The 11,129-nt window shown below is 46.9% G+C and overlaps 6 protein-coding genes across 6 annotated transcripts; 2 read left to right on the forward strand and 4 right to left on the reverse strand.

The window, feature by feature from the left end:
• Positions 1–132: 132 nt before the first annotated feature.
• Positions 133–1,379, forward strand: KY384_005822 (uncharacterized protein; the record flags this gene model as incomplete). The annotated part of the gene is made up of 3 exons (XM_044814320.1): positions 133–163; positions 215–385; positions 436–1,379. The coding sequence occupies 3 exons, from the start codon at positions 133–135 to the stop codon at positions 1,377–1,379; spliced, it is 1,146 nt and encodes a 381-aa protein (XP_044668470.1).
• Positions 1,380–1,530: 151 nt separating this feature from the next.
• Positions 1,531–2,893, reverse strand: KY384_005823 (uncharacterized protein; the record flags this gene model as incomplete). The annotated part of the gene is made up of 5 exons (XM_044814321.1): positions 1,531–2,196; positions 2,341–2,376; positions 2,430–2,530; positions 2,583–2,594; positions 2,800–2,893. 5 exons carry the CDS (start codon positions 2,891–2,893, stop codon positions 1,531–1,533), a joined length of 909 nt encoding a protein of 302 aa, XP_044668471.1.
• Positions 2,894–3,468: 575 nt separating this feature from the next.
• On the reverse strand, positions 3,469–5,356 carry KY384_005824 (uncharacterized protein; the record flags this gene model as incomplete). Its single annotated transcript, XM_044814322.1, has 3 exons — positions 3,469–3,900; positions 3,951–5,203; positions 5,254–5,356. 3 exons carry the CDS (start codon positions 5,354–5,356, stop codon positions 3,469–3,471), a joined length of 1,788 nt encoding a protein of 595 aa, XP_044668472.1.
• Positions 5,357–6,251: 895 nt separating this feature from the next.
• Positions 6,252–8,665, reverse strand: KY384_005825 (uncharacterized protein; the record flags this gene model as incomplete). Its single annotated transcript, XM_044814323.1, has 3 exons — positions 6,252–7,168; positions 8,294–8,491; positions 8,623–8,665. 3 exons carry the CDS (start codon positions 8,663–8,665, stop codon positions 6,252–6,254), a joined length of 1,158 nt encoding a protein of 385 aa, XP_044668473.1.
• Positions 8,666–8,734: 69 nt separating this feature from the next.
• On the reverse strand, positions 8,735–9,311 carry KY384_005826 (uncharacterized protein; the record flags this gene model as incomplete). Its single annotated transcript, XM_044814324.1, has 2 exons — positions 8,735–8,772; positions 8,993–9,311. The coding sequence occupies 2 exons, from the start codon at positions 9,309–9,311 to the stop codon at positions 8,735–8,737; spliced, it is 357 nt and encodes a 118-aa protein (XP_044668474.1).
• A 60-nt stretch (positions 9,312–9,371) lies between these two features.
• KY384_005827 (uncharacterized protein) lies at positions 9,372–10,454 on the forward strand (the record flags this gene model as incomplete). The annotated part of the gene is made up of 3 exons (XM_044814325.1): positions 9,372–9,404; positions 9,718–9,879; positions 9,924–10,454. 3 exons carry the CDS (start codon positions 9,372–9,374, stop codon positions 10,452–10,454), a joined length of 726 nt encoding a protein of 241 aa, XP_044668475.1.
• Between the last annotated feature and the right edge of the window lie 675 nt (positions 10,455–11,129).

Below are 11,129 nucleotides of genomic sequence, written 5' to 3' on the forward strand. Positions count from 1 at the left end.
CTGTTCAGTTGATAGGGTACAAAGGTAGACCACTGTGGGACGGCCGCAGCTCGAAGAAAATTGACGGAAACTTTCCGCTAAATTTTGATATACAAGCTCAGGAAAGTGCTGTTCCGCATACACCGACAAGCGATGAGTTTACGACGTGCAATTAGCAAACAGTGTGAGTAGTCTGCCAGACATACCTGCTCGGAGCCCTGCTGAGCCTTCGCAGTTGGCCAATTAAATCGAATAGCAAAATCCATTCGTTGGATAGAAGCTTCACTGAATGGCAAACCACTCGCAGGCATTCAAGTGGTGTCCCATATAGATACTCATGCACTCATACAACAGCAATTACGAGAAGATGGCACTAAACAGGCATTCGATCATGATCGGTGGCAGCGTAAGAATGTGACCAAACGATTTAGAAATCTTCGAACTCATCGTCTGCAGGTAATTTGGATAAGCAATATGGAAGCACACTTGCGCCTCACTATGAGCTTGAAAGCATGGTATACAGTCCTCCCAGCCCACATGAAATCACCCTAGAGCTCCTGCTAGCTTCCCAGGCTCATATGGGCCACAAGACCTCCCACTGGAATCCTGCGAATTCACGCTACATCTTTGGCATACGGCAAGGCATACACATAATTTCTTTAGACGCGATAGCAGCACATTTACGAAGGGCTTGTCGAGTCGTTCGAGAAGTAGCCAAACAAGGCGGACTGATTTTGTTCGTTGGCACAAGAGCTGGGCAAGATGGCGCGGTTGTCAAAGCAGCTCAAATGGCAAAGGGCTGTCATGTCTTTGATCGATGGACCCCAGGCGCGATCACGAATGGAAACCAGATCTTGGCTGCAGGCGATAAGAAGCTCGTTGATCAATTTGATCGAGCGGTGACAGGGATAGAAATCGATTTGAGCGAGCAGCCGGCGTTAAAACCAGATCTTGTGGTGTGTCTCAATCCAGTCGAGAATTGGGTACTACTGCATGAGTGCGCATTGAACAATATACCTACAATTGGCGTCATTGATACAAATGCTAATCCCACATGGGTTACTTATCCGATTCCGGCAAATGACGACAGCGTTAGGTGTGTGCAGGTGATTGCAGGGGTTCTTGGTCGGGCGGGAGAAGAGGGACAGAAGATGAGGATGGCGGATGCAATGAGGGGCGAACTCAATTACAAACCTTTTGATATGGAGGGTGTGGAAGGTATGAATGATGATGACGATACTGAGGAGGTTGGCGACGAGGAAGAAGAATTATTCAAATGGTTAGAAGCAGAGAACGCGGGAGAAGGTATACAAGTTGCTCAGGCTGGAAGCTTTGTTGGCATTTCGGATACCTCGGGAGTAGACTCACCAGGATCGAATGAGCCAGTGGTGGATGTATAAATATAGCGAGAATGTCTTGAGAGGTGAATATTTTCGGCTCTATACATATATCTATCCAGTCCTCACCCTCAGTTTGCTTGAACTTTCTGAGTATCAATTATGGGTATCTATCCCAGAGCTCTCAGAGTCATCTCGGCCCTGGACATGTCAGCTATCGCTTCACAACTAGATAGGAGCATACATACACGACAAAAGTCCCAGCACTGACGGGCATAGCTCTCAATAAGGTCGGTCCGATACCTTTCCAGAACCCCCTCAATCCCTCGCTCCTCCACGTCTGCCCAAAGCAATCCCTCATGCTCGCAAACTTCTTATTGGGTCCAAAACCGTCACTCTGCATCTTACTCTTCACAACATCAAACGGATAGCTACTCAACCAAAGCATCTCACCCGCAAGCCCTCCATAGAATGCTACTTTCCATTGCGGGATCTCGTTTCTTTTCACGAGATTCCGCTTGGCATCCGCATTCATTAGATATTCATACGACAAAAACCAGACGCCATACGCTTGAGCTTCTCGAAGAATGGTCACGGCCTCACCGCGGTAGAGACCGGAAAGTACGCCTTCGTGAGCGGAGAGTTTCCGGACGCAGTCAATGGGACCGGAGTACAAGCGATTGTGACCATGCGGCTGGGTTTGCAGCCGTATACGAACATGTTCGATGGGACCCGAGATGACGGAGTTAGTGATGCCGGCGAAGGCGCCCGAAGCATAGTACTGAGAGTAGGACAAAGTTGGATTGGTTGGATGGATAGAAGCGTTTCGTGCTTCGAACTGTCGTCTAGCGTAATGAAAGCCGCCAAATTGTATTGACACCTAAGACAAGTTCAAGGCGTCAGATAAAGGTGCTATAATGATGAATACCCGAACGAGGGGTCGCCATGGTTCTTATGTTGAAGAAAGAAATATGAATTGCCACAGCACGAAAATGATTAAGGGGCTTGAGGAAGCGCGACTTACACACGCACCGATACCAACCAATGGAGTCAGTGTACCCTTCAAAAAGTCAGTAATGATTTTCTTCAAGATATTCACATCGTCTCAATGACCTTGTAAAAAGCAAGTGGTCCCTCATTCTTGAAGATCTGTGTAGCACCGTCCAAAGCGCCGGAGTATTGTGATGTCGTTTGGAGCCGGACCTTGACAATATCTACGGTCCAATTTAAGCATCAATTCTGGCATTTTCTCTCAACAAAACATACCGAATGGCTGACCTACTCAAGTCATATTAGATCTCTCTCCACCGTAGATTTTGTTTGGGCTTCTGAGGAAGTATGAAAAGCGCAAGATATTTCTTGAGGTATTCCACGACATGACGATTTTTATTCGAAATAGAAATCGAAAAGCAAGACAAATTTCACTCATGTAGACCAGGAAGACCGAATATTGGTCAGAACAGCGGTTTGCATGAATACTCACCGAGCAAGACTTGGGCTATCCCACCCGCAGCGCCTGCGACGAGATCTTTGAGAGTCCTTTGGAGGCCCCCAGCCTCGGCGTCTGCTTCCGCCATCCAAATGAGCTGGCAAAAGACGTATTCTCTCCTATGTCACTGAAACATCATTTTGCAGAAGTGCGGATTGTCGCCTCAGGTTTACTCGGTTCTATTGCCGCACTATGGCAAATAGCGTGGTTGCTTTCGGCAAGGCCTACTTAGGGATTTTTTAAGTGAATCATATTCTCGATGAATTCGTATGGTAAAGAATCTTTTTTTTAATGCCTAGTGATGACTAAACTTCATTGGAATAACTTCAAATTCCGAAAACCTATTCATTATATCAAGAACATAAGTATGCAAATTTCAGACTAAGTAAGTGTCGGTTCATGGTTGAAATACTTAAGAATCTATTTCGAGCCTTTCCCTAGAAGTTTGGAAATAGGGCTCATTTAAAAAAAAAATCTTGAGTACAGACAGCCCTAAACGTTGCCCAGACCCGTACGAGTAGCCCGGGATGCTTTACTCCAGGCGGCCTGATAAGGGGCTGTTTCCTATTAAAAGGCCAGAATTCACTGGCCAGGGTCCTCGTTCATTGACTCTTCACGATAGTTTTGAGTAAGATTTGTGTTATGGCTGTATCCTATCTAATCTCATGAGTAATGCTTGCCATCCAGCCAGCACGGACTGAATATGCCAAGATCCTTTGCCCAGTCCTCAGCATCGTGTACGTTTCCTACCGCGAGCAATTGGGCTTTCGCAACCCATGGTGACACTGTTCTAAGTCTTCCCTCTCTACGCAAATACTGTAGATGATAAATTCGAGGTTGCATATAATTCCACTCGCGATCGTAAGCAGCTGTTGAAAGTTTCATGCCTCCGAACGTGATCGGTCCCAAACATAATGTCTCGACATTGCTGATGGTTTTTAGAGCTTGGCATATTCTTTCTGCAAATTTTGTCGCTAGACCTTCAAAAAAGTAATCCTCATCTAGCCAGATGCCCCGTTCGTCAAGAGACATAGCAGGCAGTCCCCGAATGTTGAAAGTCCTCAGATACTTGAGCTTACTGAAGAATGATTCGAGCTATGTACGTCAGCTTCTTTACGGAACGCTGGCACCGACGCTGTACTCACCTCAGCATTCGCGCCCATAAAGTCATGGAAGTGATCCCACCGGACTCCCAGACCCAATGATCGCAATTCTCGGCAGTACTTTGCTATGAGTCGGAACTCCATGTGGTCTTTTCGGCTGACTATGGTATCTCTTCCCCAGACAAGACGCGGTCCGGTCCTTTGCTCCCAGACCAATGACATTAGTGATCGACCGTGAACCTTCAAGATACTCTTCAGATCCCCTGCGCGGGTGCATTCACCTTCTAGGAGTATGTGCAGTCGTTTCAAAGGCCGTAATTTGACTAGAAAGTCGCGAAGAATGTTAAGGAAAGTGGCCGAGATGTGCTCATGTCGTATCCTGAGTTCCTGAAAAGGTATACGGTCGGAGTCTGTAGCTTTAGCCACGAGAAATGAAAAGGCTGTTTCCAATCCCACGCATGACTCAACGCAGAGTCTTTGAAGGCAATTAAACTTGAGAATAGCTTCGGTCCCTGCACAAAGAGCCGAAATATCTAACCCAATGAGGGTCATTGACTTAAGCTGACGCATGTCGCTCGTGGCTTGATCTGTCTTGTCTTTTGCAGATTTGAGTGCGGACACAATGGCAGTTGTTTTCTGCCATCGCTCATCTCCATTAGCCTCAAGTCTACCTTTTTTGGCGTATTCGCGAAACAAAAATCCCTCAATCCCAATGTGCAAGTGTTCCAATGTCCCGTAATTCTGAGCAAGGAGCTGCAAGGGCCAAGTGCCCTCATCCAGACGTAGGTCAGGCATATATAGACGACGCAGACCAGCATAAGACAATTGTGCTTCTCCTTGTCCCGAGATGTGGGCACGAAATGCTAAGTGCTGCAAAGACTTTCCTTGTGACGTGAAAAGTTGATATATGGTGACCGTGTCGATGAAGCAATCATGATGCCATAAAAATATACGAAGGCTGTTAGGAGTAAGTCTCCCAAGTATGAGACGAATCAGTCCATTGAGAGTGTATGATGCATGGGATTCAGGCTCGTAGGATAAGAAGCGAGCTTCAACGTCTTGCTCGGTCACTTTCAATACACCAAGTCCTCCTTTGTCAGCACCTGCTCCGTCCAAAGTCCTCGAATTTATAATCCTGAAAGCGCGTGTGAAACGAAATCCAGAATTGTTTGTACTTAGGAGCGATTCGAGACTCGCCAGGCGCTGCCATCGCAATGGCACCCGAATGTCCAAATATTCATAGAGCACAGGCTGAACAGTCAGGTAAAGTGCACGATCAACTTGACACAGCGCGGCTAAAGAGTCTCTAGGTAGCTATGGCTGCATATCAGCTGGTTCCAAAGACTTTTGATTGCCTTGAAGTCCCGTTCTGGGTCGGCTTGGTATGATTTTGCTTGAGGACAATGACCGTAGAAAACTGACATACCAGCTTTGCTACCTTCGAACATATCTCATTTGGCAAGGATGCAAAGGTTGGCATCTGGGGCTGGCAGGCACAGAAATTGCGCTATAATCCCTTAGATTTCTTCTCGAGTGAATGATTAGAAGAAGACGGCAAAGGGTGAATTCTAATCATTGCTGAGTGTCCTGTGTCAACATGTCAGTCAGTGTTCAGTGTTTCTGCTTCCACGTTTCGTTTGCCACCCTTCACGCCATCTCAAAAGACCTGATTGAGGAGATGTTTCGTAGAGTAGTTAATCATGAAATACAAGATTTTAATGAGTTATAAATGGTGGTGAGCGGGACCGCCGGATGAAGCAAACAAAAGAAAGGAACACGATTTATCCAGAAGTTGGCCTTTGTATATGTGTCACATCTGATTGACCAATTGGGCTCATTGACCAAATGCTCAACTTCATGACCAATCAGTCAGCTTGGTGAACCCGCTGCTATCTTGTTCGCCAATCTCGTGCTGTTTTGGGTGGAGCAGCGGTGGTTCTGGGCAGTCTTACCTATTTAGTCTTTAGAAGTTTTTTTACTTGAAGGGTCTTTTAACATATCGTCGAATATAGCACCATCAACCCTTCAATAAGACGTCGTCCACCCTCAGGAGGACGTATCGTTGACTTTAGGCCAGGGTATTATGCCTTGTTTAAATTGATCAAGCCTTAAAAATATAATCTATTGACAACTGTTTAGATGGTCAATTGGACGCTTACTGACCAAATCAGACTTGTTTCTTATTTGGGTAGACATTTAGGCAATGAGGTTGTTCCATTAATGCAAGCAAAGCACACAATCTATTCAAACACCTAAACAATGAATTTCAGCACTTAGGGAAATGAGTCACCAAGAAATCCAAGGTCGACCGAGGATGGAATTTCCCCCAACCATCTCTTTAACTTATTGCGGCAGCCAGATCCGGAAACAATTCGCCGCACCCTTCAAATCCACACACTCCTGCTTGATCTTTCCCTTATCCCAACTCCCAAAAAACAATGCACACTGAGCCAACCCTGCAGTCATATCCGGCCCTCCTCTCTTATCCAAAACCCCTTTTCCAGCATCACCACCAGTCAGTCCCCCTTCCACTTTGTCATCATCATCATCATCATCACCATCAACAACAACGTCGATCTCCTCTTCCAAGTACGCATACGAATTTCCATCATCATCCGTCCACACCGTCTCTCCTCTTTTCAAGTGCTTCCCGCTCCCAACTTTCGTATCGTCTGGTGTCCCAAAAGGTTTCGCATCTTTCGCCGCATTCCTGTTCACAAAGACCGCATTTTCCATGTAATAGATATTGATATCCGACTTATCATCCTTCTGAGTCCCCTGTTCCTGCTTCGGTGGTGGCGGCGCAGGAGCCTTTTGATCAGGAGGTGGACTCATATTTACCTTCGCTGGCCCTTTTGAACTAAAATCAATAACTTCGCCCGGGTTCAATTCGCGAGAGAGCGAGAAGGAGTGGATAGCATTGCCTTGGCCTTTGAACTCGGGAGCCACATTTTGAGAGTAAACGTTCGCGTCGATCTCTTGTTTCTCGTCTGTGCAGCCAGGCTGGGCATATACAAAGACTTTGAGACCATCAATTGCGGTGCCGACTTTACCGCCGTATATTTTTTTGTCGTCGCCTTTGACAAGGCCGACGGCGCGGGGGAGGAGGGCGGTTATGTTAGATAGTGTGTGAGGAAGCTGTTCTTCATTCTGGAGTTCATTGGGTGGAATGAAGTCTTCAAAATCGGCTTCATTGGTGGCTAGGGTCGTTAGGGCGAGAGCAACGATTGAGAGTAATTTGGAGGTCAATAGCCCCATGACTGAGAATGCTTAGGTCATTGATACGGAAAGATGGCTTTGCAAAGTTTGAATTTCAGAAATTTGTAGGGGACGTTGCGAAAGACATTCTAATCTTTGGTGTAATAGCAGGCTTAGTATTGTGCCTTGTTCTCTTTGGTAGGTCATGGCGGGTGAAAGCAACAAGACGCGAGCATGAAGACTAAAGATTGTTGATTACAACAGATTCTTTGACCCTAAAGTCTTTGGAATGCATAGTATGCTAGATACCAAATGGTCCTTTTGATCTTGTCGAGTGAAAATGCTGTGAGAATTGATTCTGCTTTTACGAATCGCCGCATTGAGGTTTGGAGGGCGGAATTGCTTTGTTCTCCGGCTTTGCTTTGAGCTCGGCGCTAGACAAGACGCTCACTCCACCATACAAAATTGATCATACATTTGAAAACTTGGTCAGAGGTATGCGAGCCCCAAAGTAGTCTCCAGCGGAGAAGGAGGATTGTTTGAATCAGCTTGTCCAAAGTGATATGGGCCGTGTTGCAATTCGCATTCAAGCATTTCGTATCGACCATACTGGTTACTACTTTCTTGCCGGTATCAAGACGGTGTAAGAGAAGCTATGCTCTTCCCTTGTATATCACGAAACAATACGCAAGATGACTTGCTCCCGTTTTCTAGCTTCACGGGTAATTTGGAGCTCCTGATCACTTGTGCCATCTCCTTGGTAATGTGGGTATCAACAGGGCTCTCAGAAAGCGTACTGGGGCCCAAGAATTCTCATTCCACTTTCAGTCATGGATGTAGGACGCACAGCGATTTTTGCCTAGCTCTCTCGTCACAGTGTTCTTGCAACGAGAGGCCACGTCAGTGGAAAGGTACGATTTGCAAGAGACCATGCGGCGTACACTTTCCAGACTGGACTCTGGTACCTGGGCTTGTGCGAAGACGATCGAAGTGAGCTAACGTCGAAAATGGAGATTGCTTCAATATTCAATGGCGGAGACGTTGCCTTGAGCTGTATACTGATCGACTGCATTTAAGATACCTTGGCGAGCCAAGATGTTGTTCGTGCGTTGCAAATATAAATTATCCTGCCTCGCATGAAACGCGTGATCACCGCGTAATTCATGGTCCTAATCGCTGGGACGAACCTAAGTACGTTGGACGGACGCCGCCGTTCGGCGATGAGCCTGCTGGAGCGTTCGCGGTTGGTAAAACACCATAGCGTCCATAAGTCTTTTGGTCGATTGAGACATAATGTGGGAGTCGTCCGAGGAGATTCAATTTTCCTTCTATCCAGCGGAGTATCTTCTCGGGTGGAGCAAGTATCTTGAGGTAACCTAGGCCATCTACGGAGCATTGCCGTCAGCTACGGATCTTTTGTAATACTTCAAATCACAGACTAGGGCAGAAAGGATGACTCACATGCATAACCAACGGCAACACTGCATAGATGACCAAGGAAAGAGGTGTTTGGTACCAATGCAGACACGAAGACCAAAAGAATCAGAGGAGTAGTCCATGTTGGTATCTTATTACTTCCGATGCTTCATGGTGTTAGTCAACGTTTCCAGCATATGGTTTATCAGAACTCACGCGAAATGTGGGTTTGCGCGAAACGCTTTGATGGCTTCAGCACCCAACAGTACAAATATCCACACGCTACGTATGATCAGCCTCTCTTGCCTGCGACCATGGCAACCTAGCTGTACCTCGCTCCCATCACAGTTGTATTGGCCCTGAGAATACCTCGCTCTATCAATGTATATGCTCCGCCTGGCAGAGTCGAGAAAGCTAAAAGGGTGTGTCTTAGTATCCTCGGCATATCTGTTTTCGCGACTAATACTCACGACCACCAAAGAATGCTGCAGTAAGGAGTGTACCATGTTCCGCTTCGAATCTTTCAAGTAAAGGAACAATCGAAAGGGTATTAAGGAGGAAATGTAGGAAGCCAATGTGTATAAGAGGATACGTGTTCAGGCGATACATCGTTCCAAGATTCATCTCTTGTGGTATGAGAGCACCCCATGATGCAACATCCCAAGCAGATTGTAGTTCCAGAATCCAAAATATTACGATGAGGAGTAGGGTAATGCGCGTGAACAGCGGGAGTCGAAAGATGTACTTCTGGAACTTTGCTGGACTGTACTGAGCTAGGTACGACGCCATGATATCAATGACTTTAGCGTCTAGTCAACACACTGTGTTAAATGATCCGAGATAGAGATAATGGAGAATGAGGAGCCATTCCCTCAACGTAATGTCCATTGGAGCAAATCTGACGATTAATTTGGCTTCTCAGACTTTCAGATTTGATGCGGGTCGGGACGGCTGGCGTTGCTGCCGCTAGTTTTAGTGCAGACTGTTGAATCGATGTTCCCCTATCTCGAAGCTGCTCCTTATCCCTGGCTTATCATGCGCTACAGCTTGAGACAGATCTGCAAATGCAAGTTACGCAGCGTTTGAGAAACTAGCGACCGCCGGAAAATGGATAGTTCGAGCCAAGATGAGGAGGAAAAGATGTATACATTGGGCCTTTGCTCGCTGCATTACGAACTAACGAAGTTCCAGAGAGCTTTCTGATCATGCTCTCACGGCTTTGCGACATTTCTACAGCGAACAGGATATGCAAAAGCAACGCTTCGAAGAACTGAAGTCAGTGACAGAACAGTCCAACTCCGCTACTCGATTTTCTATGGATATGTTTGCTGAAGATTGGAACGCTAGCCAATTCTGGGTATGTATCAGGCTTCCCGTGCCTTGTCTTACTGATGAGTACAGTATAGCGAGGACACAGCCGTAGCCCTAGCAACTGAACTTTTGTCTGAAGCGACGAACGACACACAGATCGCAGTCATCTCAGCCCCAAGTGTCTTTGTGCAACTGAAGAACCTACTGAATGACGATGTCATAGCGCATGAGAGACCTGGTATCTACCTCCTCGAGTACGACGATAGATTCAGTGTCTTCCCCGAGCTCCATCAATATGACTTCCGCCAGCCACTAAAATTGGATCCAAGTTTGAAGGGCCGATTTGATCGAATTCTCTGCGATCCACCATTCCTGAGTGAAGACTGCCAAACCAAGACAGCCATAACAGTCCGCTGGCTGGCGAGGACTCGAGGTGAAGAGGAGAAGGCAACGAGCCCGCGTGTTCTAATCTGCACTGGCGAAAGAATGGAGCAACTAATTCATCGAATCTATCCTGGCACGAGAACCACAACATTCAGGCCTCATCATGCTCAAGATCGCTTGGGTAATGAGTTTCGATGTTATGCTAACTATGAGAGCAATTTGTGGGCGCTCGAGTGATGCGCCACATCGCACACAGAGCACCATCGTGATGTGTGGGAAAGAAGGCAATCTGTGTGGGCTAGTGAACGTATAAGTTCTGCCTAGTTGAGGTCAGTCACAGAATGGACGCTGCAAGGGCTAGAGCGGACATCGGTGAGGCCGTGCATCCGTGTGGGATGCCTTGGATGCCCTGACGCTTAAAAAAGGGTTGAGCGTGCAGCGGCAGTGACGGTCTCAACCCTAAAAGCTGGCTAGCAATTCGAACCCACGGCTCGAACTTCCTGAAGAGTCAATACCTTATGGCTGTGGATGATAAGCAAGTGAGTCAGAACACGACTGATGTCATCACGTCCAGTATATTTGGTGATCCCATTCCACGTGATTAGTAAGAAAAGCACTTCGGTTTGATAATCGCCGAATGATCCCGGACGACGGAGTTTGTTGCCATTGCTAGAGTACATATGTAGGCATGTGATACATCCCAGATTCTCATTGGTAATGATCACTCTCCGACGACTCCTTATGGCTTTCATTGCCCCTGGGTAAGGGAAATAACCATCTGCGAGGAGCCGGAAAGGCCGGGGTATATGGTACTTTACCAATCCGCCGTCTTGGCACTTCTTGACAGACTGCAGGGCGAAACCCACGTCAAGCTAAAAGCTTACGATAAAATCCTATTGGAGCTGCGCAGTC

The sequence above is a fragment of the Bacidia gigantensis genome (assembly GCF_019456465.1).
Source record: "Bacidia gigantensis strain McMullin 20006 chromosome Unknown contig_246, whole genome shotgun sequence".
Lineage (NCBI taxonomy): Eukaryota > Fungi > Ascomycota > Lecanoromycetes > Lecanorales > Ramalinaceae > Bacidia > Bacidia gigantensis.